This window comes from Blennius ocellaris (assembly GCF_963422515.1).
Source record: "Blennius ocellaris genome assembly, chromosome: 10".
NCBI classification, from domain to species: Eukaryota; Metazoa; Chordata; class Actinopteri; order Blenniiformes; family Blenniidae; genus Blennius; species Blennius ocellaris.
The window spans coordinates 1,701,460-1,727,124 of NC_137659.1; the positions used below are offsets into that span (position 1 = coordinate 1,701,460).

The 25,665-nt window shown below is 44.8% G+C and overlaps 1 protein-coding gene across 1 annotated transcript in view; it reads right to left on the minus strand.

Moving 5' to 3' along the window:
- Positions 1 to 25,665, minus strand: part of LOC308135085 (receptor-type tyrosine-protein phosphatase mu-like) — a gene marked incomplete at both ends in the record, with an annotated part of 158,752 nt that overhangs the window by 69,400 nt on the left and 63,687 nt on the right. Inside the window, 2 exons of the mRNA XM_080502958.1 lie at positions 17,929 to 18,222; positions 24,408 to 24,582. Of these exons, the coding sequence (XP_080359084.1) occupies positions 17,929 to 18,222; positions 24,408 to 24,582 (469 nt within the window). The remainder of the gene's footprint in view (positions 1 to 17,928; positions 18,223 to 24,407; positions 24,583 to 25,665) is intronic.

Consider the following 25,665-nt stretch of genomic DNA (forward strand, 5'->3'; position numbering starts at 1 on the left):
CCGACTTGTAGATCAATTTAAATGATCATTTTATTAGTGATAAGTCGCACGATATCCGGAAGCGTCGTCAGTCTGCAGCTCCATCGCCGGTTCCTGGAGTTCCGCAGAGAAAAGGCTAATTGTTTGTTGCCCCGTCGACCCCCCGCAGTGGAAATGCCAGCCGTCTGAGGGAGGCGGTGAAACGTGATCGCATTCTCGTGGCCTCTGACTCAGAGTGGCGTGGTTTTGTTTGCACGAGCAACAAGGTGCCGCGTCTTTTATTTTTAGACACTGGTCATGGTTGACTTTGAGTTTTTAGAAGAAAAAGAAAAGCCAGCGCTATTCTCCCCGGCTTAATCTGAAATGAAAAGGGTCACACATCCCCCCCCCTCCCCACCCCCCCTTTTTTTTAAATCCCCTCATGCATAGTTGGAGGCGACGAGGCCACTCTCAAACAGAGCCGCGGGCCCATGAATGACAACTGATGAGATGAGCCTCTTACCTCAGTCTACTGTGACTGCTAGTTTAGTTTTATTGACCGAGTTGTAAGAGGCTCAGGCTCAAAAGCACAAATCAAAACAAGGAATAACAGGGCGATCTCTGGGAAATCCATACCAGGTTTTTTTTCCCTTCTTCTTCTTTCTCTCTTCACAATTCTCTCAAGCTATCACACACGGAGGGGCGACATTGGGGTTGAAAGTACTGAAAATATGACTGTAATATCGCTCCAGTATGGCAGATCTTTCCAGTGAGAATAGAGTTATAATAATGGCTATGAAAGCATCCCTCGGAGCAGGAAATTACCGAGGTCCATCTTGTGCCAGGGCACACAGAGAGACTCAGTAAGAGCCAGATTGGTATTCCAAGTGCAGGACAAATTATCACCTGCCCCACACTTGCTGATGTAATTGAATAATTTGAATATGACATTTACATAGAACTATTAGTGATTTCTTTTTCTCTTCACTTTTTTTTTTTTTTTTTTTTGTCATTACAGTGTGACATTTAAATAATGTTTTAAGAAATTATCAGCACATTATTGCCTCGTGCTAATTAAAATAAAAATAAAAAAAGGGCCCCGGCCTGCATTGCTACTGCAGCTCGGGTGAGAACAGGATTTCACCAAACATGGAACAAAAAAAAACAAAAAAAAAACCAACAAATAAGTGCATGTTGCGACCGTCTGTCCTGGAGCAGGCTTCAAACGGTGCACTTAGCCCCCGGGTAGAGGAAGACATTAGTCCTGGATGAAAGGAAACAAATTGGGCATGTCTGGAGCGCAGCCACTTTACTGCGAGACAAGTGTGTGTGTGTGCGTGTGTGTGTGTGTGTGTGTGTGTGTGTTCTCCAGTGTGTTTACAGTCTTATGGGAGTGGGAGAGCGTCCGCATGCCCCAGCCAGCAGCGTGCGTCTGGTTTTCCTCGGCATCTCTGTCGGTTATACGTACAGAGCAGCGATTTACTTATCAGATCTTCCTCGGGGCCCCGGCGGCGCAGGAGTCGTTCGGGAAGCCCGGATCTTTATCAGATCCACATCGATTAGGAGCAGAAAAGCCCGGCGCTGGCACCGGCTTCCCATCTCCCTGCTCAGCACACACGGGGGGGGGGGCGCCAGGGGAGAAGAAAAGACTACTTCCCCAATGATTAGGGGGGAAAAGAAAAAAAAAAAAGTCGATGTGGCTCCCGAGCCCGCTTGCTTGTCTCATCAGGATGAAACGATGTTCGGCTGGAGGAGGATGAGGAGGGAAGCGCTTGTTATTTGGAGGTGGAAAATAAAAGAATTGCCTCGACTCTGACAGGAGACGATCGGATTTTCTCACAGGGGGGGGGGGTATCAGCCGGGGGCCTTGTCACACACAAGTACCAAACACACACACACACACACACACACACACAAAAAACCGTCAACTGGATGATTAAATCGCGGACGTGTGGACGTTTTCACGTAAAGAACTCCGCTGCGGCGGTCTTGTGTCGCCGTCACTCGTCTCCCGGCGGCCGCACGTTATTCACTCCGTCCTGTTTTTTGGGGCTGCGGGAAGTGGAAGGCGAGCGCGTTCCTCCGTTTGCTCCCTTCCATCGCGGGCCGCCGAGGTAATGACATGGGTTTTACACTTAGGAAATCATTTTCATATCCCACAGAAGCCAGCGGTAATGATAGCTTTTGATAAGCGACAATCAAAGCGCCATCAACCCTCCGAGAGTGCTCCTCTAACGCAATCCTCTGGAGACTGGCGGTGCGGGGTGGGAGGGGTGGGGGGGGGGAGGGTGGAGTCTGTGTGTGGGAGGTGGTGGTGGTGGTGGAAAGACGAAAGCGAAGACATGAGAAGTGGGAGGGCAGATATGTCAAGGTTTTAGCCGTCGTCAAATGCAACAAGTCAAACAAGGCCTTGGGGCGGCGGCGTGTACACACGTTGTAATTGATGGCACTTTAAAGGCGCCGAGCGCGGACCTCTTGTGTTACAACACCACCTTCTACACCCATTACGAAGTCAGAGACAAATGCCCACATGCTCTGGACACACACACACACGGACACGGACACACACACACACGCTCTCCTCATACACCTTGGGGGCGTGGATAATCACGAGGATTTATTGAATGGTGGTGGTCGCTCCTCACTCCATCAAGTCCTTCTTTATGGGCCCGCTGATAAACGAGGCTGCCATGAGAGGTGAAGATGAGGGGCGGAGGGGCACAACAATGCTTCTGGATCAAATTGAAACCAGCCAATGAGGCCCGGCGCCAGGCCAGGCTGGACTGCCACCTCGTCTGATGAACCCCCACCACCCACCAACCCCCCGAAGCAGACGGGGCGGAGATGAATGGGTGGAGGCTCGGCGTAGAAAGAAGGGGGGGAGGAAAGTAAAAGTGTGCGATAGCGAGGGAGAAAGTGAGACACGCTTCTACCTGCACAAATGATGCACGACAAGACTGTCAAGTCATTGCTTCGTCTTTGTTCGCGAGGAACTCCGCCACAATACGCTGCCCTGAAAGTGTCAACGAGCTCAACGGTGGAGAAGGATTTCTGCGTTTGCGTCGCTGTGGGAATGCATTGCGAGAACGAGACCACAGTATATAGGATTTGTGTTCAATTTTACGTCTAATCACAACATGTGTAAGGCCCAATCTTCAAATTCAAGCCTTCTTTGGGCATGTCCATCGTCTGATATGATCAAAAACTGAGACTTTATGGCTTCAAACAACTTCACCTTCCCACTGAGTTGAGTTCATAGTTACATTTTAGACCAATTTGAACAAAAACACATGGACGCTACGAGTATCTGGAGGATATACCCCTCCATCATAACGACCCCCCCCCTTCTGATCCATTCACTTTACTACCGAGTTTCATAAGGCAAGTGAATGAAGTTACTTTTTATAGCAGACTGTAGAATAGATGCAAAACTGAATTTTAAGTGAAGAACAGCCGTCACCTCTCGCGCATCGAGGGTAAAACTCTAAGCGGGACGTGTCAAGTATAAAAGCCCGTCGGCCCAAAAGAGGCTCGAATCCGACCAGACCGCCAAGAAAATTGGAAGTTGTTTAACAAATGTCCTAACAGTAGCGGACACAACACAACACTGAGACACTGCATCAGTGAAAGCTATCAAACGAGCCTCAGAGCCACGCTGTCAGAGTGAGTTTGTAAAAACATGCATCATGCAACAGTTATTTTCATTTTTTTTTCTTTTTTTCAGATTGTATCTTGGCGACACAAGATTTCATTCAAATTGGGCTTCGTGTGCAGACGGTAGTCACTTTCTATCGTAATCGTTTGGATTCTTTGTGAAAACAGCGACCTTTTCCATCCCATACACGCCGCACCACAACAAGGAGAAACTTGAAAGTTTAGATTTAAAAGTTATTACGGCACTATTTCACCCGTCTGGCCCACTGAAGGCGACATCGAGCGGTTTGTGTGGTCCCTGAACGACAATGTGCTCGACACTCCTGTTATAAAATCTGGCTCACATGTATCACGAGGTATTTGTTAACTGATGCCGGTTCGACTACAGTAATAACTTCAGTAGGGAAAAATTAAAAAATACTCTGGTTTTACACAGGATTTCTTTGTTCTGATAAAATATATACCGTATTTTCCGTACTATAAGGCACCTAAATACCTCAAATTTTCTCAAAAGCTGCCAGTGTGCCTTATAACCCGGTGCGCCTTATATATGGAAGAATTGCTCTACTCGAGGTGCTATTTGACAGCTGAACAACCAGAAGCTTTTATTTTGACAACCCTAACTTCACAACCGGAACTTCAGAGCGGACGACACTCCACACAACACATTCATCACTCATGGTTGCACACCAACATTCTAACAGACCAAAATAAACTAGATGAAATAATGACTCCCTAAACTGGGGAACAAAAACACATAAACACAATCAACACAACACCAAGCCCAACAACAACCCACAATAACCTCCAACAACACAAAACATGAATTCCCATCATGCCTTGCATCCTGAGCTCCTCAGTGCAGCCGATAGCTGCAATGCATTATGGGAGTTTCTGTTTGTGGTGTTTTAAATGCAATTATTGGGGGTTATATTTGGTTTGTGGTGTCGGTAATAATTGTGTTGTGTTGTGTTTTTGTTGCTTAGTTCATGTAGTTTAGTTTATTACCGGTAGTTGTAAGTTGTCAACCAGCAGTGAAGAAGGTTTTGTGTGTAGTGTCCTCCTGGCATAGGCTGCAGGTAGGACTATCAAAATAAAGTGCGTGCACCTCTCTGGGTGTTAGAATCAGTGGAAAATGTAAACTAATGGTTTTAAGCTATAAAGGTTGCTGACCACTGGTCTATTCCATGCGCCTTATAATCCGGTGCGCCTTATCCGGTGCGGTTGGGGGGGGGGATCTGTGGGGCGGCGCCCCCTGTGGTCGGAAGTTGTGCCGCCCCCAGTGTGGACGGCCCAAATATGTCCCTTTCCTCACCTTAGTCCTCAGTGTCCTGCCATGTCTTCATATCACTCGGCATGTCTTCACCTATGATGTGTGTCTGCATGTGTGTGTGTGTGTTCACCTGCTTTTTATTCATCTATTTTATCTTTGCACTGTTTTAAATTTTTGTGGAAGCACTTTGTGTTGCTTAATGTATAAAAAGTGCTATAGAAATAAAGATTATTATTATATTATTATTATATTATAGTACGGAAAATACGGTATATATATTCAACACGATTTAATCCATTTAATCCATTTCATTTCTATAGCCTCCCATAGTTATCGCTGAATAAGACATGATCCCATCTGTTTCAATCACTGAACACCTGAAGCTCATTTAAAGTTCGTCTTTCGACTCCGGATTTAAAAAAAAAAAAAAAAAAAAAAACCCTGCTCGGCAAACGAAGGACAAACGGCTCGCCGGAACGCGGCACGAACGCTATGAAATGCTGATACGCGGCTCTTTTCTCTCGCTCCGAGCGTTTAGGCGGATTAAAAGAGCAAAGCCAGCAAGTGTTGCCTCGGGGACAAAAGGTGAGGCGAAGCACAAGTTCACCGGGCGGATGAAAACAAATGGACAGCCAGTTGATATGGAAGAGCCGAGGCGGGCGGAGGTGGAACTGGTTAAATCAATCTTTCATTTTGTTTCCACCAATACGCCGTGCGGTGATTGGGGTCAGAGTGAGTGACAGTTACAACAACCCCCCCCCTCGTTCCCATCTGTCTTAACACACGGACATGTCCGCACACCCATCTCCAGCCCATCTTCTATCCTTTTTTTTTTCTCTCGTTTCCACCTCCTCCCTTCTGTGTGGAGGTTTCTGGAAGGGTGGAGGGAAAGCGGTGGTTGTTCGGGCTTTACAAATAGAGAGGAACACAAACTCTCATTTGCCGCGAGGGACGCAATTTCTACGGCGGCGGTGGGAGGTTACCAAGGTGATCCTTCAACTTCAACGCCCCCCCCCCCCCAGATGGCCGGCGCGCCGCCGTCATTTGTCGCCAAAAAAAAAAAAAAACCCTGCATGTGTCAAACTGGAGTCAGGGTGTTACCCACAGTGTAAATCAAAGTGAGGCGCTTGACTTTGTGAAATGGGCGCCTCGGTTTTTTTTTTCTTTTTTTTGTTAAGCCACCTACTTAGGAGATATACGAGATCCAACGTGGAGCTATCTCGTTGTGGGGGGGGGGGGGGGGGGGGGGGGGGGATGAAGGGAATAAATCGCCATCTTCCTGACATTCATGTCCTTTACTTGAGGAGGAGACGCAAAAGCGTTTCTGAGTTACAGTTACACAACCGCAGTGAGCGAGCGCTCGGGTATGGGGAGGGTGGGGAGGAGGGGGGGGCATCTATAATTCAGCAAAAAAGGATGGAGAAAATCTGTGACAAAAATTACAGCAGATAGACCATGAATAATTAATCACCGAGAATAGAAACATTTAAAGACCTTGAGAAGCATTTCGGTTCAAATTTAAAAACAGGATTCTGCCAATTCTGACTAAACTACCGCTATTCATCGTTCTCTTGTGGCTTAAGAGGAGCGCTCACAAACAACCTCAATGATAATTATTTACGAGGGGCGGAAAGACGGCACCGGAATATAAAATAAAACAAAACAAACAAACAAACAAAGTTTATGTGGATGTCACCAAAGTGCCACTTGTGCACATCTGTTCTCCGTCTCCATTTCTTCCCCTGTTGGAGGAAGAGATGGATGGAGTGACGGAGGTGAGGGAAATAATCATAATAATAAAACGGCTATAAATGCAGAGTCCCTCATACTCTCCAACCCCCCCCTTGCAGCGGCAGTTGTTTGAAGACACGTCCTTGAGAGGAACGCAATTTGCCTTTTGCAGAGCCAATATCCTAGAACACAATTCGCCATTCTACCGCCAACTCCCCGTGATAAAATAGACTTTCATTCTGGTCCTCCTATAACCTTCCCGCACACCACAAACTCAATCTACCTTGTTTTTCTGTCACAAAAGAGCACAAATTCAATGGGTCTCAGACCAAGGCTTCTCATTCGTCTTCCCACAGACGGTATATAGAAAAACCCTATAGGCCGGACGGCTGGCAGCCATTGTGGATGACAAACCCGACCAGTGTTATCTGAGATGGTGAGGTGAAGTGGCTTTCTATTCATGGCTCGGGGCAACAATGCTGTTAATTAGACACATGCCTAGCAAACAATTTCCTTTTCCTTTCAGAGCCGGGGAGACGGATCTGCTCAATCTCCACCTGAGCAGAAAGAGGCGGCCGTCATAAAGGGTGAGGCAATTCACCCCACGGACAAGAAGTGGGGGGGGAACGGCGATGACACCCGACATGGGATCATGGGCCTTTTATCAACGCGCCGGTTAAAACCAAAGTGGGCAATAAATATATGTAGGCTTATATAATGTAATCAATGGAGCCGCTACGGATAGCAGTCAATCAGCAGAGCGGCTACCTTGAAAAGCGCTTCACCTTTTCAGCCGCGTCCTTCCTGCTTCCCACAGTTTTTATTGAATATCACAGCTCAACGTTTTTTGTCATGTAGCCACACAAGCAGAGAACAGCACGCCATCAACGCTAACAATGGGAGAACACAGACATCCGTATGGACCGACGGCCAAGACGGATCGTTATTACGCCGACACTCGACTATAAAACGACAAAGTCCAGAGAGAATAAGGACGGGGAGTCTTGTCATCGTGCTTCTACTGAGCATGTGCAGAAGAACCGGTTACTACGGCCATGAATGAGACGCGTCATTATTCAAAACTTCCAAAACAATTAACCTCTGTAAAGGTTGTCGTTCTCTCGCTTATTTGTTTTTTTTTTTAATGTTTCATGAAAACGCTGCTCAGGCTCCTTGTGTCGCGCGACGGTAGCTTGTTGTGTTTGGGTTGCTGCAACTGTCATACGTCACCAATAAGTGTATTTCTTATCTGTTGTCCTCCAGGAGGAGATTCCAAATCTCTTCTTGTTGCACATTAGCTTCTAGAAAAAAAAAACCACCATCACCTTGGGAGCCGTTTTCAAAAAGTTGCCATTTCAAGTGGCGTCTAAACGGGTCTGAAACTTGAAAATGTACTAAAACCAAACACAATCTTATAAAAGAGGCAAAAATTCATGCAGAAAATTCACATAAACAGTCTAACAGTGACGGTTTCCTGTCGTATTGAGCATACGTTGGATTGGTAGACCTTTCGTGGACTGATGCAAACTGCAAGCATTACGACGTGAAAATAGGAAATAAGAGGGTGTTTTTTCTGTTTTGTATTTTGTATTTTGTATTTTTTTTTTTTTTAAGGGGAAACCAAAAGATTAAAATGTACGAGCTGAGCCAAAAGTGTAATATTACCCAGACTTCATGAGCGATTCGCAAACTTTCTATGCGGAGGTGTTATTTTTCAGATTGGTCTGCGGCGATAAAGACAGGCAGGGGAGCACTTTCATCATCGCAGACTTTTAGATTTCCAATATAGACTCATTTGTTGGAGCAAAACTGCCTCAAGACTGGACTACTTTCCAAGAAAGTACAACTCCACCTAATCCAAATTGATGCCATGAAGAGAAAAAAAAAAAAAGGAGAAATGAAGCCATCATACAAACGTTTATACATTATAGTTAGACATATCATTAGACAAAGGATATTAGGAGATTGGAATAGCATGTTTAAGGTTTAGAAGGAATAAAAACCATGCTGTGCAGCATAACTACTCTTTCTACACTGTGCAAGCTAAACATTTTCCACCCATTCTATTTCACAATTTTATATAAAATCACCCTTGACACTTTGTAAATCGCCGTTCTCTGGTGTACAATATGCATTACTCATTTATTCTGTAAAATAATGATATCATCGCTCATATAGCGCCAATTACTACTAAAACCATCATGCAAGAATGCAAAATATTTTAATAGTTTTGTTTTTTTTATTATTATTGCTGTTATTGATTTTTTTTTTACTATTTTTATAATTAATGATTCTTTTGCTCCATTTTTTTAAATTAGCGTCCACTTGCTGCTGCAACACTGCAATTTTTCCACATTGTGGGACAAATAAAGGAAGATCTAATCTTGGAACCGGTGGAAAATAAGGCCCCGTTTACACGTTTTCAAGTGAAAATGCAAAAAACTTTGGTTGTGTTTTGAGTGTCCGTTTACGCAACACTGGCGCTTGGAGTCACTGGAAGCACAACTTGTTGAAAATGTCACCCCAAGGTGACGCTTTTTGAAAGCGGTCCGACTCCCGTCTCCATGGAAACAGCTTTCTGGAACCGCTGCTACTGGACATACCGCAGGAGTGAACAGTTCTTGATCACATGGTTTATTCTACATTCGAGAACAACATGTGATAACAGTCCAACTCCATCGCCTGTCCGCACCAATGTCGGCGTACTGCTGTTGCTACGTTACGTCATTTTCACAGTTTGTCCTTTTGTTTTCAAAACGTTGTCATGGAATTGCAAAACGAAAATGCAAAAAAAAACGATGCGTTTTTACTTGAATTGTTGTGCAACGTCTGAATTTGTTTAGTCAACTGTACTAAAATTTAACTAATTGGAAAAAAAAATGAAAAATCTGGAGTTTAAATTCCACGCATCCCTTAAATTAGGCTCCTTTACTTGCGTAGAAAAATGGATCTTCCCATTATAATAGCACACCGGGTTGCCGTCGGTACTGTTTGCAATAAAACAGACCTGGACCTTCGCAAATTAACCAAAAAGGCCGAATGCAAATCGCTCCTCCCGACTCTCCACTGTTATAAACGAGTGTTTAAGCGAAGGCTGATCCCTGATTAACGCCGACTCCCCTGTGTTTAATAGCAATCGGTGCAACAGAATGGCGAAGTAAAAACAAACAGATGAGACTACTCCCACGTGGCGCCGGAGCGCAGATGGAGAGAACTTATAGATGGAGATGTGGACTTGGCAGAGGCTGGAGCCTGAGCAGGTGTTTGGACCCAGAATGGACGTCGTGTCCTGCCATTTTTTAAAGCGCCCGAGAGCCAGCGGGACGGTGGAGGCCACGGGGCGGAGATGAGACACACAGGACAGACTGTCCTGCTACCGCGGTGACGAGCACGCAACGATCTGTGCCGCATCAGAGCAGGGAGAAAGCAAAATAAAAAAAAAACATACCTTGTGCAGCTTTTATTCTGGCTTAATTAGCTTCACAATACTGCAATGAAATTTAAAAAAAATAATAATTTATTGACTGTCAAACTCGACTTTCCTGAACAGATGGCTACTATAGATACACATTGACGAGTAGTGACGTGTAATAATTATATATTTTTTTTTTAAACAAGGTTTGTTTATTCAAGATTCAGTTAAACAATGTTACATTGGAAATCAATAGTTTTTCCCACTTTTCTTCCCTCCCCGAACCCCACAGTCAACATATAACAACAAGCCAGACAGGTTGAAAGGAAAAACAAATACAATAATAATACTGTCAATAATCACTGCCAATAAAATACCTCAGAATGCACACAAAGATGTTGTGTAATTGACTAATCTACAGTAGGCTTTCCTTACAAATTATTAGTTTACAGCTATACAATTTCAACTGCATCCATCTTTTGGAAATAGGCAAGGAAAGGGTCCCAAATGTCGTGAAATTTTTTGTAATAATTATATTTTTGAGGTGAAAATGCTCCATTGATAGTTCTTGAATATATATTTCCAAAAAAAACCCAAAAATTTACTATGGAAAATGTCTGCACTCGCAACATACTAAAACTTTCCGCTGCAAAAAACTTTTCTCCTCTTTTTACAAACTCATCCTAACGGCATGACTTTCAGACGAATGGCAGCAATAAGGTTGCTAGTTTTCATGGCAGCGTTACAGCTCTTGTGTTTGTTCTGCAACTCAAAATTTGTTTAAAAGAAAGAAAAAAAATCATGTTTGACACCCCTGCTCTCGTATGCTGCGTTCACAGAAGTACCACATCACACTTGGTGTAGAATTAGCTGTATTTTATAAACAGTAATCTTATTTTTGCAAATGTGTGCTTAAAAAAAGCATCGTGAATAATTCACATGCAAAGTGAAACATCCCCATCCAACATGGCGGCCATGTTTACGTCGGCATCTGTAGATGACTGCCATACGGAGTGACATATTGGACGTAGGTATGCAATACGTTTAGGGTTTGGAAAAGAAAATCGTTTGTACTGGTTTCATTGCTTTGTCGTAACATTAGAATCACGTCTGTGAATACCGTCACAAAAAGCACAAAGATGTGTGAATACTTCTGTAAACAGAGCTGCTCAGACTACAGAGGGTGTAGTTGTTTAAGGTCTGGCTCCCGGGGTGGGCAGGGGGGGGGGGGGGGGTCTGAAAATGGCCGCTCTGCGTGAGCTCATCTCGCGGTAATGTCGCTGAAATGCCGGGCGCCACGCTGCGATCCCGGGTCAACACCTGATAATACAGTGTCTCCACTCGGGAGGAAAACAACTTCACACGGACAATTTGTCGTGGCAGGAGAGTCCACCCCCCCCCCCCCCACCCCAAAAAAAAAATATTGAAGATTTACCTGCAAAATGTTGGTCAACGGGATGGCGGGGAAGTGGCGAATACATAGAAGTGGTGTCCTAAAGAGACGAGGCAATGCGGGCCGTCGCCTGAGTCATTCTGCAAATCCTTGAATCGCACAAATAACCCTCCTATGGCAATCACACACCCTTGGGTAAGACATTCTCTGTTGTTCACGGGGGGAGAGTAATGGAAGTGCTTCGTGGGAAATAAAGAAGGAGAGAGAGAGAGAGAGAAAAAAAAAAAAAACCTTTCAAGGCTACTTCTTTCTTCCAGGCTGCCTGTGAATTGGATTGGTGGCGTCCTTGCATTATACATTTCCCATTTTTTTTTTTTTTTTTTTTACAGCAGATTGAATTAAAACATCCTTTGTCATCAGAAACATTGCTCATTTTCCTGAAGTGACCAAAGCGTGGCGATGAATAATTATGCGAGCGGCAGAACTCTGAAGTGGCCACAGATTTTCATTAGCGCCTTCAGACAGCAGTGCTGGGAAAAGGGAGGGGTGGTGGTGGTGGTGGTGGTGGTGGGGGGGGGGGGGTTCAGGGCCTGTCTGTATCAACAGTGATGTATAACACAGCCCTGAGAGTCTTAACCGTTCAATTAGGAGCACTGCTGAGGCCGGGCCTGTCAGCGGGAGAGAGACCGGCGGAGAGTCGGACAAGATCAAGAGCCGCTTCCTCAAACACACTTCAGGAGCCGCGGCCATCAATCTCACCGACCGTGGCCGGCCGAGCGGCCAAAGGGGGGGGGGGGCAGGACCCCCCGCCAGGAAAAAAGCGAGCCCGGCTTCGATTGGTGCTGCACAGGTAAGGCCCATTCATCCCCATCAGCCGGGCTAAAAAATGAATAAGCCCGTGACCTTCACAGTCGGGGAAGTGGGCGGCACCCCGGGCAGCGAGAGGGAGAAGTTGAAAAAAAACAACAACAAAAAAAATTCATTTTCATCAGCATTTCTCAGGACACCAAACAGCATTAGCCTGGGAAAGTGCTGAGGCCAGGTTTGTTTTTTTTGTTTTTTTCCTTCTTCCTGGAGCCGGCGTCCTGGTACGGCGGGGGAATTTAGCTGGTTAATGTTGTGAGAAGGGCAATTTTGTACAATATCGTCGGGGCGTGCTCGGCGTGGCCGCGTCCACGGTTTTTGGAAAGCAAAAGCGCCGGCGGATGTCATGCGACACCGCGAGGCATTGAGGGGCTCGCTCAGCTTTTCCGGAGAGAATTAGGAAAAGTAAATGAGTAGTTATGAAAATTTTTTAAATTAAAACACGCGGCAGGCACCTGACGCCAACTATTAATCATCTCACGTGGGTCTTAAGATAATAAAACTGGAAAAAAAAAGCAAAAAAAACCAACATGTTTACATATTGCCAAAAGTATTCGCTCGCCTGCCTTCATACATCACATTCACATGTCACTCCACTCCTTGCAGCTATAACGGCTTCAACTCTTCTAGCAAGTGTGTTTATGTGGATTTATGACCAGGTGAGACACCGACGAGAAGGCCGGGCTTGCCGTCTCGTCTCTAATTCATCCTACAGGTGTTTCCATCGGTGTCAAACTAGAACATCCAGGACTTTTTATGAATCTTTAGCGTCATGCGCTGGTGAGCAGCCATGTTGGAACAGGAAGTGGCCATCTCCAAACCGTTCCCACAAAGTTGTCTCAAATGGTTTTTTTCCTGGAATTCCCACAGCTTTAGCCCGCTTGGCTAGTTAGCTAGTTAGCTCGTGGCTAACGGGTAGCTCCAAACAACTGCGGTATAAAGTCTTCAGGCCAAATATCGATGAGTCTTCCTCTCTTCTCCACGTCTGGCCGCCAGATATTTTCCAACTTTTTTTCTTTCCGCATCTGCTTTGTCCTGTTTGCTACCCAGAATGCATTGCGCACTACGTCACGTCCCCCTCGTTTCGTAAACGAACTGAGACCAAGGATTTCTTGGGGGACCAGATATCTCTTGTTCAGACTTTTCACTTGGTACGATCAGACAAGTACCGTTCCACTGGTAACGCCGCCGCGTGCCACGCTTTGCCGAGCGACACGTTCTTTCACTAATTCGTCTGCATGCCGAGGTGCTTGATCTTCTTGATCTTATAACCACGTGGCCATGAAAGTGACTGCAACACCTGAATTCAATGATTTGGACAGCTGAGCAAATTCTTTTGGCAATGTACTGCACTCGTTAAATTCCTCTCGTTCATGTATTGCTTTAAAAAAAAAAAAAACTGTTCCAGCACTCATTAAACAGACCATTTACTTGCAATTGCCCAAAAAAAAAAAAAAATCGTTGTCAGAATCTGTAGTTTGGAACAAAAGCTTCATCTCCGCCAGAAAAATGATTTGCAAGTAAACTGGCAGTGATGTACGTCGGGCAATTCTGAGATCCACTCATTTACTTCAAATGCAACGAGGCTTTAGAGAAAAACACAATAAAGTACTGATGACTACTTATTGTATGGGCAGGGTGATTTTTTTATTTTTATTTTTTATTTATTTATTTTTTTACACAAAGGTTTTGTTTGTAGAAGTAAACTGGAAACTCAAATATAACGAGACAATAATAGCAAAAAAAACGACGATGTGTTGAATAAGAGGATCCTTGAACTGTTTTGACCACGTTTTTTTTTCCCACCCCAACAGGATTGCTACAAATCTGAGCAGCTCCCTTTTTTTTTTTTTTTACATTTTTAAATAAAGTGGGCACTTCTGTCCTCGGTTGAATCACCGAGTTGGAACAAAGTACTGACAGTGAATCTCCATTTTTTTTCCCTTCTTCTTCTTCTTCCCCTCCGCCTCTCGCTGTCGGAGCTCTAACAGATGTTATTGTTATTATCAGATGCGTCCTACCTATTGGCGGCGGGTCGGAGACGTCTCTTCGAACGCAAGCCTTCACCATTAGCAAGCTGTAGATTTCGCCACAGAGATGATTTACGTGGCGACAGCTGCACACGTGACAGATCAGTGGCGTGTAATTGTCACCATCCACAGGCGAACAAAGTGTTGGATTTGTAAGAGTTACACCACCTTCAGGGATCTTTTATAGCGTTTAATTTATTTTTTTTTCTCAATAAACGCCGTCAATCACTCGTAACGGCACGCCTGATGCTCGGTGTTTGATTATTGCGTCTTTATGTCTTATCTGCAGCTTTGACAAATTATTTATTTTTTTTGCAATAGTGGCAAACGCAAAATGCAAAACACTAATGTGTAATCAACAAGTCATTAATTATCGAGTCGGTGTGGAGAAAGAGACACTTGTCAAGCACTTGTGTTGAAAATCACAGAACTCGTCTTGCGGCGCGACGGAGATTCAAAGAAATGTGAAACAAAAGATGAAAAATGAGAAATATCAGCGATGCCTTCAAGTACAGGCGCTGCCTTGCTTCTTCATGTCGGAGTGTTTCCCAAAACTATGGACCCAATGGGAGTCGAGGTCAGCGGTCTGGAACCTTTGCGACCAAAAGAGCCGTTTTCACAAAATTACACAAAAAAAAATTTTCTGGAGCTGCAAAAAATGTACATTTTCTGAAATGAATAGTAATATGTATTTTGTAAAATATTTAGCTCTTGTAGCAAGATTTTTCCAAGTTTATTTTCTTTTTTGAAGGATTTTCCCACTTTAGATATTTTATGCATCTTGGCCACAATTTAACTATTTATAGACAGTTTCCTTGTGGTTGCAGCAGTTTTAACTATATTAGCTTCTCTTTTTTCTACCATTTTTTCTTTTCCCAAAATAAAAAATAAAAATTAGTCTCTGTGGGACCAATATTAAGCATTCTCGTTTAACTTCTTTTTTTTTTTTTTTACTGTATTTTCCAAAAAATATTAATTGAGCAGTTTAAATTCATTTATTTATTTTTGGGCACTTCTTGCGATTCTGGCCGTTTTTACCATACTTAGCCAAGATTGGATTTTTGAAAAATGTATTTAATTTAATTAGGTTTATTTATAAATGAAAAAGGAAAAATGTCAGGGAGCCACTACAGGAGGGCTGAAGAGCCACAGGTTGCAGACCTCTGGTCTGGAGTATAGAGTGAGATAGGAGTCAAGCTGAAAACTGAAAATCACATATAAATCACACGAAAGTATAAGTATCAGAAACATTTGCTGTATTATACAAACTAAAGGATTTATTGGAAACTAAAGCAGTGTATATGCTATAAAAGTCTCCGATTGTTCCATATCTGACCGACTCTGGATGTTTGCCTTACAGGCATTTTCCCAAACTTTGACAGTCAATTTTCACTTTACAGAAAAAAAGACTGAATAATCAGTCGAAAGAAATATAGAGATCCAACAAAACCTTCAGTTCAAATTGTTGATATTTCACAATATAGGTTATAGTGGTGTAGTGGAAAATGTACCCGTCAAGGTCTAGAACAGCAAGTATAACGTAAAAGGAACAGATATATTCATAAAAACCAAGATTTAGGACCGAATTGAAGGAACGATCTTGACAAGGAATCAAAAGAAGCTAAAGATTGAAAAATGTTTTTTTTTTAAAAACAGCATATTATCAAAATACAAAGAAATGAAGTAAGACGATCAAAGCGTTTGTTTTGACAGAAAACTGAGCAATCTCTTAGACTTTGTAGCCATTTTGTTTTGTTGATACAAAAGAGACTGTTTACGTAAGTTTGTTCTTCTTTCTGCTTCCTTTCATTCAGGAGTTTGGAATGTTTTGTATGGAATGGTGAGAAAATGAGCTTTCTAAATCCACATTTAAAGAGGATTGTTTTCTGCTGCTTCATATCGATATTATTGCATTCTTCATATCCACTACAAGATAACCTATTCGTGTTTGAAATCTCATTTTGTTCTTCCAAAAATCCAGCCCAAAAGCCGAAACGCTTCCCGATCGTTTGCCTTCAGCGTCGCAGTCAAAGCACATGTGTCCAAAAAGCTTTTTTAAACGCCTGCGTTAAAGGCCTTTGGTGTCCCCGAAGAACCGACTCGTGAAATAATGAATGAAATGTCAGTGTGACATTGAGAACAAAGAAGTTTTGGAATAATGTGCGTCAAACACTTGACGATAAAGAGCCGAGTCACAATAGACGTGTTCAAGCAGCTTTCCTGAGTGAGATTTTAGGGGGGGGGGGGGAGGTTGGGTTTTTGTTTTACGTTACTTTTAAAAATTAAGTGGAAAACCACAGCTTCTGTAAGCCAAGAATGTTTTTTTCCCCTCAGTCACGAAAATATATTGATCACGAATTTTAATATCCCTCCTGGTTTAAGACGAGTGGTTCATCTTTATCAGGCACACCGTCTGAGAATTTTTTTTTAAAGGATACATGGATATATTCTCACGTAACTGATGGAATTCAGATTTCAGGCAAAAGGAGTTAATTGTTACCCTCAGGCGATACCTGAGCTTTTCGCCTTCGACCCACAGAGCGGGTGCAAATATAAGTGGGTTACATTACGTAGGTGTACTTCGCTTCCCTGAGACGCTCGGTAACACATTTCTCATTGGGAAACGAAGGAATGGAAGACACAAGGTCTCAAGAGACAAATGAAGTTTGCACTTAAATTACCGTATTTTCCGCACTATAAGGCACCTAAATACCTCAAATTTTCTCAAAAGCTGCCAGTGCGCCTTATAACCCGGTGCGCCTTATATATGGAAGAATTGCTCTACTCGAGACTGCTATTTGACAGCTGAACAACCAGAAGCTTTTATTTTGACAACTCAAACTTCGCAACCGGAACTTCAGAGCGGACGACACTCCACACAACACATTCATCACTCATGGTTGCACACCAACATTCTAACAAACCAAAATAAACTAGATGAAATAATGACTCCCTAAACTGGGGAACAAAAACACATAAACACAATCAACACAACACCAAGCACAACAACAACCCACAATAACCTCCAACAACACAAAACATGAATTCCCATCATGCCTTGCAGCGACCACCTCTGGACGGTAAGCTCCTCAGTGCAGCCGATAGCTGCAATGAATTATGGGAGTTTCTGTTTGTGGTGTTTTAAATGCAATTATTGGGGGTTATATTTGGTTTGTGGTGTCGGTAATAATTGTGTTGTGTTGTGTTTTTGTTGCTTAGTTCATGTAGTTTAGTTTATTACAGGTAGTTGTAAGTTGTCAACCAGCAGTGAAGAAGGTTTTGTGTGTAGTGTCCTCCTGGCATAGGCTGCAGGTAGGACTATCAAAATAAAGTGCGTGCACCTCTCTGGGTGTTAGAATCAGTGGAAAATGTAACCTAATGGCTTTGAGCTATAAAGGATGCAGACCACTGGTCTATTGCATGTGCCTTATAATCCGGTGTGCCTTATATATGAACAAAGTTGTAAATTATGTCAATCAATGTAGGTGCGTCTTATAATCCGGTGCGCCTTATAGTGTAGAAAATACGGTACACAAAGTAAATTACACGAGCGCTTGTCAACGCCGAACATTTAAAACAATGTAATCTCAAACGAAGACGGGTGACTTCTGACCTGCACATCTGGTCCGGGCCCTCAGCGGGGGTCCGGGGGCCCCGGTGCCCCCCTCCAGAGGCCTGGTCAGCAGGACGCTGATCTCGTACTCGGTGTCGGGGTCCAGGTGGCCGATCTTGTGCGTGGTCTTGTCGACGGGCTGCAGGTCGTACATGGTGCCCGACACGGTGCGGTACTCCACCTCCCGGTCCACGATGGGACCGTCGCCGTTGATGGAGTTGGCGTTGAGCTGAATCCAGAGGTAGGTGGCGCCGACGGCCGTCAGCTGGGGCGGCGCGATGGGAACGGGGGGCTCTGGGGGGGAATGACAAGAGGAGCATTCACCAACGACGGAGGGCGTGGGGTGTCAAACGTAAGGCGCCGGCGGCCAAAACCGATGAGAGATGCCAAACCGGCCAAAACATCAAGAAAATTGTTCAAATTTTTAAAAAAAAAAATATTTTTTTTTTCCTTTTTATAGTTGCTTGGATTTTCTCTGTGAAAATGCCTCGAAACGATTTTGTTGTAATCGGCACTATATAAATAAAGTTGATTTGAAATTAGAAGTGGTTTAGTTTTTATAACAATAACTAAAATCAGAAAGCCCCCCCGCCCCCCCCCCCAGCACTTTCAGTGCTTGAATAATAATAATAATAATAATAGCAATTCTTTATTTATAAAAAATAAATAAAGAATTTCTTCACATATACCATGCACCAGATAAACCAACAAAAATTCAACTTTAAATTTAAGGGTTATATTATTGCCCTATTTAAACAGTCCGGTGAGAATGAACTTGGGCCCTGAACGGGGCGGTGTGGGACGCCTCTGTGTCAGACAGTCACGGGAAGTCTCAAAGAGCAAAACGATTCTGGGATGAAATCCATGTCAAATCTTCTCGCACTCGACAGATTCATCCCGATGAAGAGAATCTCACCAGCGGGGAACCGACCGACTCCAGTAATCAAGCGCATCATGAGACCGATGGCCTCTTGACTAAAATCCACATCAAACAGTGTATTGGTATTGATTTAAATCAGAGTTTCCTGTGGGGAAACTGCTTGGTCACTGACAAATACAGTAGTTATTGTTCAATTTAGGAGATTTAATCTCTCAACTTGTGGTTCTGTTACTGCACTTGAGGAAAACTGTGGAATACAAACTGACTTTCTGAAGAAAATACTTTTCTTTTGTGCCAAAAATGTAAAATAGAGGTGTTGACAGATTTTATAACTGTTTGTAATCTTCTAAACGGGGACAATGTTGGTCAACGAGCTCAAATGCATAGCAAGCATTAAGTGAAGATATATTGATATATATTACATCAAAACACAACGATAGGACTAAATCAAAATGTATAAGTTGTTTAAAATGTTATGTGAACAAGTATTTACCATTTTCCGGATAACGGCGTCGACGCAGGATTTGTGTCAACCAAAGTTAAATAAGCGTCTGACCTCATGTTGCAAAACTAAATTATTTAAATCAGAGTGCTCAAGTATTTGACTCATCAATATGAAAAAAGTATGAGAAAAACACTTCAACCAGGAGTGAATGATTCACTTCACTCTGTTTTCGGTCCCTTTAACCTCCGGCGGCGGCGTTGAGACAATCGTGGCAAGAAGAATTCTTCGGAGTTTATCTCCGACAGACGAACTTGTTCATCTGCGACAACCTTGAAGGTGACCTTTTCTCCGTTATGTCACCAGTGTTTGTGTAATCTTGTTTAAACCTTGTGCCATTTGTGGTGTAATGAAGCTTTTTAAAATGTCAGACAAGTTGGGTTTTTTTTTACATAGTTTTTTTCATTAGCATTAAGTCGCATAAGGAGATGCTGCAGTGGTACTTGAGGAAACGTCTGAAGCCGTTGACGACGCTCGTCTGTGCAGCTTTTACATGTTTTTGTATTTTAATCGTCCCAATACCTGGAACGACGCCCCAGAAGCGAAGAAAGTGTGTCCCCTCTCTCCCCGGCTTGTTTCAGGTTTTAAAAAGTGTGTTGCTCCAAGCAGCCAATCAGAAATCAAACCCTATATAGTGTCATCGGGGGGTTTTAGCCAATCACAATCAAGGTAGGCTCCTCCCACAATCAGGCAGCTCTGCTCTGGCACATGGCACCATGAGAGGAAGTACTTCCTCCTCTCTTCCTCTTAGATGGGCGTGTGTGTGTGTGGGCGGAGCCAGTCCAGCTCACACAGACACAGCAGATTCTGAATGCAGCTCCTGTGAGCCAATATTCAAATGGAGGGAAAAATCAAGGAAAAGCAATAAACTTTGATTACGAACGATTTTGGAGCAATGAGATCATGTGAAACTTTTAAAAAACTGGACGATATGACCCCTTTTTAAAGTTCCACCTTGGTAGCAGGTTCCAAAAACCTGCATTTTTTGGGGGGGGGGCGTTGACATGAAAACACACCCAAAACACCACAAATGTTCTTTTTGTTTTCACTTGGAATCATTTCACAAATATTTCTTTACTTCTAAAAGTTGTTTGATTGACAGCTGATATGAAATGCTGGCGAAAACCAATCCAGCTTCACAAACTGAACACGGCGGCTTTTGATCCGTTAAAGAAAAGCGCCTCCTGGTGTCAACAAAGCGCTCTGACCCACGATGAGGAGCCCACTAATGAGCCCACATGTAAACTAAATAATGCCATTAGCCGGGCCGGCTGCTCCTCCCGGAGTTGTCACGGAGAGGACGAGGTCTCCAGGCGACCGAGGCGGCCGGCCCGAGGTGTCCAGCGGAGAGTCGGCGGCTCGTCCTCGGCAGATGGTTACCCCACACTGACCTCCGCCGTGGCTCCCGCTAATCCTCCCGCCAGCGTCGCTGTCAAACATCACCTGGAAGGAACCAGCTAATCCGGCAGGTCGCCTTCGGACTGCGTGACGGAGCCAGACGGGGAGACTGGGTGACCCGAAATGTGGGTCCAGCCTTGGGCGTGTTTTGATGGGCTTTCATGGGTCTGTTGTGCCGTCTTAAAAAGGGCTTTAACCGAGTTAAGTAGCAATATGCTCGGATTAATTCAAGCAACAGAAAGCAGGCTCGCTTTGAACGTCGTGCCTCATAGTTGGGGGCGCGCGCAGACAAAGGGATTTGCTTTTTAATATTTTAAAACGTTAAATGAGACGACGCTAGCTTCACAAAACACGAGTGATTTCTCTCTGTAGTCGTTCGGCTTTGTGGTTTTCCTCGTCTTTGGCTGAAAAGCAGATGGCATGTGTAGCTATTATGGCAGATATCATTTATTTTGCTCAATGATAAATATTCATCAAGGAACCGAATCAAAGTGATCACCAAAAAAAAAAAAAAAGGACATTAAAACAACAAGTCCGTGACAAACAAATATCATAACGGCGTATCGAACTTCCAGGGAAGTGAATGAGAGGTGTCTGCCGGGAGAATTCATCGACACTATGCCTTTAATAAGAGTATGCGATGATAAAGTTTGTAGCAGCAGGCTTCCAAAGCACCAGACAGCAAGATTTAACTGTGACTTTTAAAATGTGATTTAAATTACAATACTGCCGCTTGGAGCAGGAGCCCCCTTTGGTCGTCCGGTAAATCCTTTGTCTCTGTGGAGAGACGGCGCCTTCATATGCATTTTAATGCACGGATGCCACAGCTGCCACTCAATTCCGTCGCCGCCGTTATCACTTGAAACCATTTCTTGCAGGAGCACAATGTATTACAGCAAAAAAAGAGAGAGAGAGAGACAGAAAGGCATTTCATTTAACTTTGAAAAGTTGCTGCTTCACAAAAAGCAACAGCAGCTTACAGTGATGAAATAATTCCTGTAGGTGCAGTAATCCCTCCGTTCAACAGCCACTGCAGATGCACGCAAAAAAAAACAAAAAACGAAGGGATTACCGGTGTGAAATACACTGAAGTGCTGGAACACTTCAGGATATTAACAAGTCATTTTGCAGTGTTTAAGCCAGGCAAGGCGGCTTTGCCGGAAAGGTCCTCGCACTGGAAACGGCGTGCAGGCGACGGTGGCAGCCGTTCGCTATGGAGGGTGGGGGGAGGGGTGGGGTGGGGGGGTGGGGGGGGGGGGTCAGCGAGCAGCTGCCGCCACGATGTTGACCATACATCCAGACGGTCCGCTGACAGCTGTGTCCTCCTTCACCACAACACCTGCTTTCGCGCCCGAGCGCCGTCCCGCTAATGCACATTGTACGCGCGTGCAACAGAAAACGCCAAAGGAGCCAAAGGGGTAAATGGACAAACTACCGACCGGGAACATGGATGGATCTTGTTTAAAAAAAAATAATAATAAAATACTCAAAACTGACTCAGCATTTCTGCTAAAAAAAAATAAAAAAAATTCCAAAATCTATCCAGCTCACAATAATAAATCACAGCGAATGGAAGGAGAAGTAGTGAACAGCTCAATGATTCAACCTTTTTCTTTTCTTTTTTTTTTTCCCCCTCTCTCGACTCTTTTGATTAATCAACAAATTTCAGACAAACAAGACACGACTGCAGAGCAGCGTTGCCTCTTCCTGCCGCCACACAGACGGCAGTAATGGGAGCCGCTCCTCTGCCTCTCTTGTTAGATTAGTTAGACCCCGGTGTTTAAAAAAAAACCCTTCTTTCATTTGCCCGTTACGTCCACTGAGCCGCTCTTGTTAAGACGCACGAGGTCCTCATTACGTTGTGCGCCTGCCTAATTGGGTTGCGGCGAGTAAAGAATTGATCGGCTCGCCCGATATGAGAGGAGACGGTCACGGGGAAAGGAGGAAAAAAAAAAAACGAGTTGCTCGACTTGGCCGGCCTTCGATTTTCGGTGGCTTTTCTCATTAAGTGCCGACACGCCTGCACCTCGGGATTCTCGGGGCCCCAGAATGGCGTGTTGGGAGCGCCGCTCCTCGCAGCTTCCAGGTGATTCTAAACCGGGGCCAAGAAAGGAACCAGCGCTCGGACAAGGAGTAATTATCCCCCCTTTCAAAAACTACTGGCCGCACTACGGGAGTGCTCGTCACGAAGGGTGGGGGGGGGGCTGGGGGGGGGGGGCACTGGGCCAATCCCTGGCGCATGCTGGAAACGCATGCAGTGCACTTCCACATAGGCACATAAATCTGATGGAACACTGGCATGAAAGGCAGAAGTGATTATCTTGGATAATCAAGCATTCACTCTCCTCATGTTGAAGGAAAAGGCAGTGTATGGTAATGGTGTGGGGGGGGGGGGGATGGGGGGGTGATGCGACTGTAGCAGGCTCATAATCCGCAGAATAGCTCCGTGGTCACTCCTCCAAAAACGAGTCACGGACGCGGCGGATACACATTTAAGGAGGATTTACAACTCAGACACATTGCGAGGAGGGTTAAGCACTTGTTTTACGACTGCTACGATAAGAGGAGATATCAGTTTTTATGTGTGACACTTATAAGCGCCGAAACGCCACTTCTCCACCCCCCCCACCCACCCCCACCCCCCCATCCTTACGACGAGCTGGCTTATGTCAAAGTCATCGAGGTGTAAAATCTCCGAGGAATTTTAAACGGCACGAGTTACTGGATTCATACACAAGATACGCGCCTAAGTGTGGAAAATTATTGCATTTTAAATATTTATCGCCGAGGCACTTAACCGGTTTGTCTTGAGTAAAAAAAAAAAAAAAAAAAAAATCTCGTAACGCACGGAAACGCCGCCACCTCGTCAGTATGCGCGAGCGCGGGGATGTTCGGGTAATTGTATGGCTGAATTTATACACGAGCGCGATTCTGAGTGCCTCCAGTGTGTCGGTAAATTTTCTTTGAGTACATCACTAAAGCCCACTGATACACTCGGGCAGAGAGACTTTATCTCCCTCTGCACTCTGCTGTGTCTGGGGCCCCGGCCGTTCTCGCATGATTGACAGACCTCGATCTGGACAGCCAGGATTAAACCTATCAATCACATAAAGCTTGGAGACAAAAAAAAAAAGAAAGAAAGAAAGGAGGAAAAAAAAAAAAAAGAAAAGGAAAAAAACAGGGGCAGTAAATTCAATTGAGAGCGCAGGGAGAAAATTGAGGTGAAGAAATATAGAAGGCCATTACCGGGCTATAGGGCTGAAGGAAAGAGGGGCCCTTGCAGGATTTAGTTTCGGACGACTCCATAAATTCATATCAAATGACTGCAGGAGAGAAATATCAGTGAGGTTACTGTAAACCCGGGTGCCTTTCGCCTTTGTGATCTTTCAGGAGGAATTGTGCTCGTGAAGGACGAGCGTTAACAGGCAAAGCATTAAAGTCCTCTGGATAACAAATCAACAGCAAAAGCACGAGAAATGTTTTGCTTTACTTCTCTTTAGAGGGCATTGTCATCCGCAAACATGCAGCAGAGCATCCTGTTCATCTCTCGTTAACTCTGCTCGACGCATGGAGGTCGTGTGGATTTGAAAAAAAAACGAAACAAAACACGCTTTCTCCCGTGTTGTTTTCGCCGAGGACAGCTTGTGTGTTCCCTCCCCCCCCCCCCCACCCCAGAGCGCGCCGGGAACAAATACTCACGTTTTATGGTTAGTTCGCCATAATTGGACACTCCAACGCCTTTGTCGGAGTGGACAATGCAGCGGTAGCGGCCGGAGTCGCCCTTGGTTGTGTTCTCCACGTCGAAAGTGCCGATGAAGCGCCGGTTGTTCCAAGGTTTAGTGGCTTTCATCGGGGCCTCCCGTCCACCGATGCCCTGTTTTGTTGTTTTTTTTTTTGGGGGGGGGGGGGGGGGAAGCGACACAAAGACACACGAGTGAGCCTCCGAAATGGAAAACGGTTTTCATCGGCAAAAAAAAGTGGGCCCCGGCCTTGTGCGTTTCACAAAAACTCTGGTTTGAGTGTGCTCTGTCGCTCCATGCTTGTTTGTTTGTGTCCCTATCGGTTCCTGAAAAACATCCGTCACGCCGGCACGAGAGACGGCGACACGCAGCGGGTCGTCCCCCAGCTGTCACCTCTCACAGCAGGCAGATGGGGGGGGGGGGGACATTTTGTTCATTAGAAATATTTCTTCATTACCGTCATCGAGGGACTTCACTTAATGTTTGTTTTTCCCCGACTCCGGCGCTAATGAGGACGTGTTTGTTAAAATGATGGAGTACCTGGCGGAGGACCTTTACCCGGCGTCACGCTCCCACTGATCACACGCGCGACAGCGCGCTTTAGCGGGCGGAGCCAGCGGGGGCCCGCGGCTGCCAGATGCAACTACCTTCGCTTGCTTCGGGAACAAGGTCAAATTAAGACTGCTGCGCCGCGCCGTTGTGCCGGATATAGTACACGGTATCCACAGAGCCCAGCGTCTATATAGGTTAAGACCATACTGCGGCGATCTGAAACAACTGTAACCCCCCCCCCACCCCCACCCCCACCCCTCCTCCTCCTCCTCTTCTGGTGAGCAGGTGAAGCCTCCAAACACGAGGGGAAAAATAAAGCGACGGCTTGGAATTGTCAAATTAAATTCCCACAGTAATTTACCACTGGACTTCACTTTTTTTTTTTTTTGAAGTGCCTGTGAGACCCCGAGGTACTCGAAGCAACTTCAAGCTCCAAAAATCGAGGAAACCGTCAGGACTTCTGGACAAACGTGACGAGGGTGAGACGATACGAGATCAAAAGCAAATGAATGCAGTTTAACCCGCTCGTTCTTTTATCGGCGCAGACAATCCGTTTACAGAAAGTGTTCGCTTTAAAGTTTGGGGCAAAAAACTTGGACGCGTGATCAGTTTGACGAGATGTAGTTTGAAAGTAGTAGTATAGTTTCGAAGGGTAGCTGTGATGC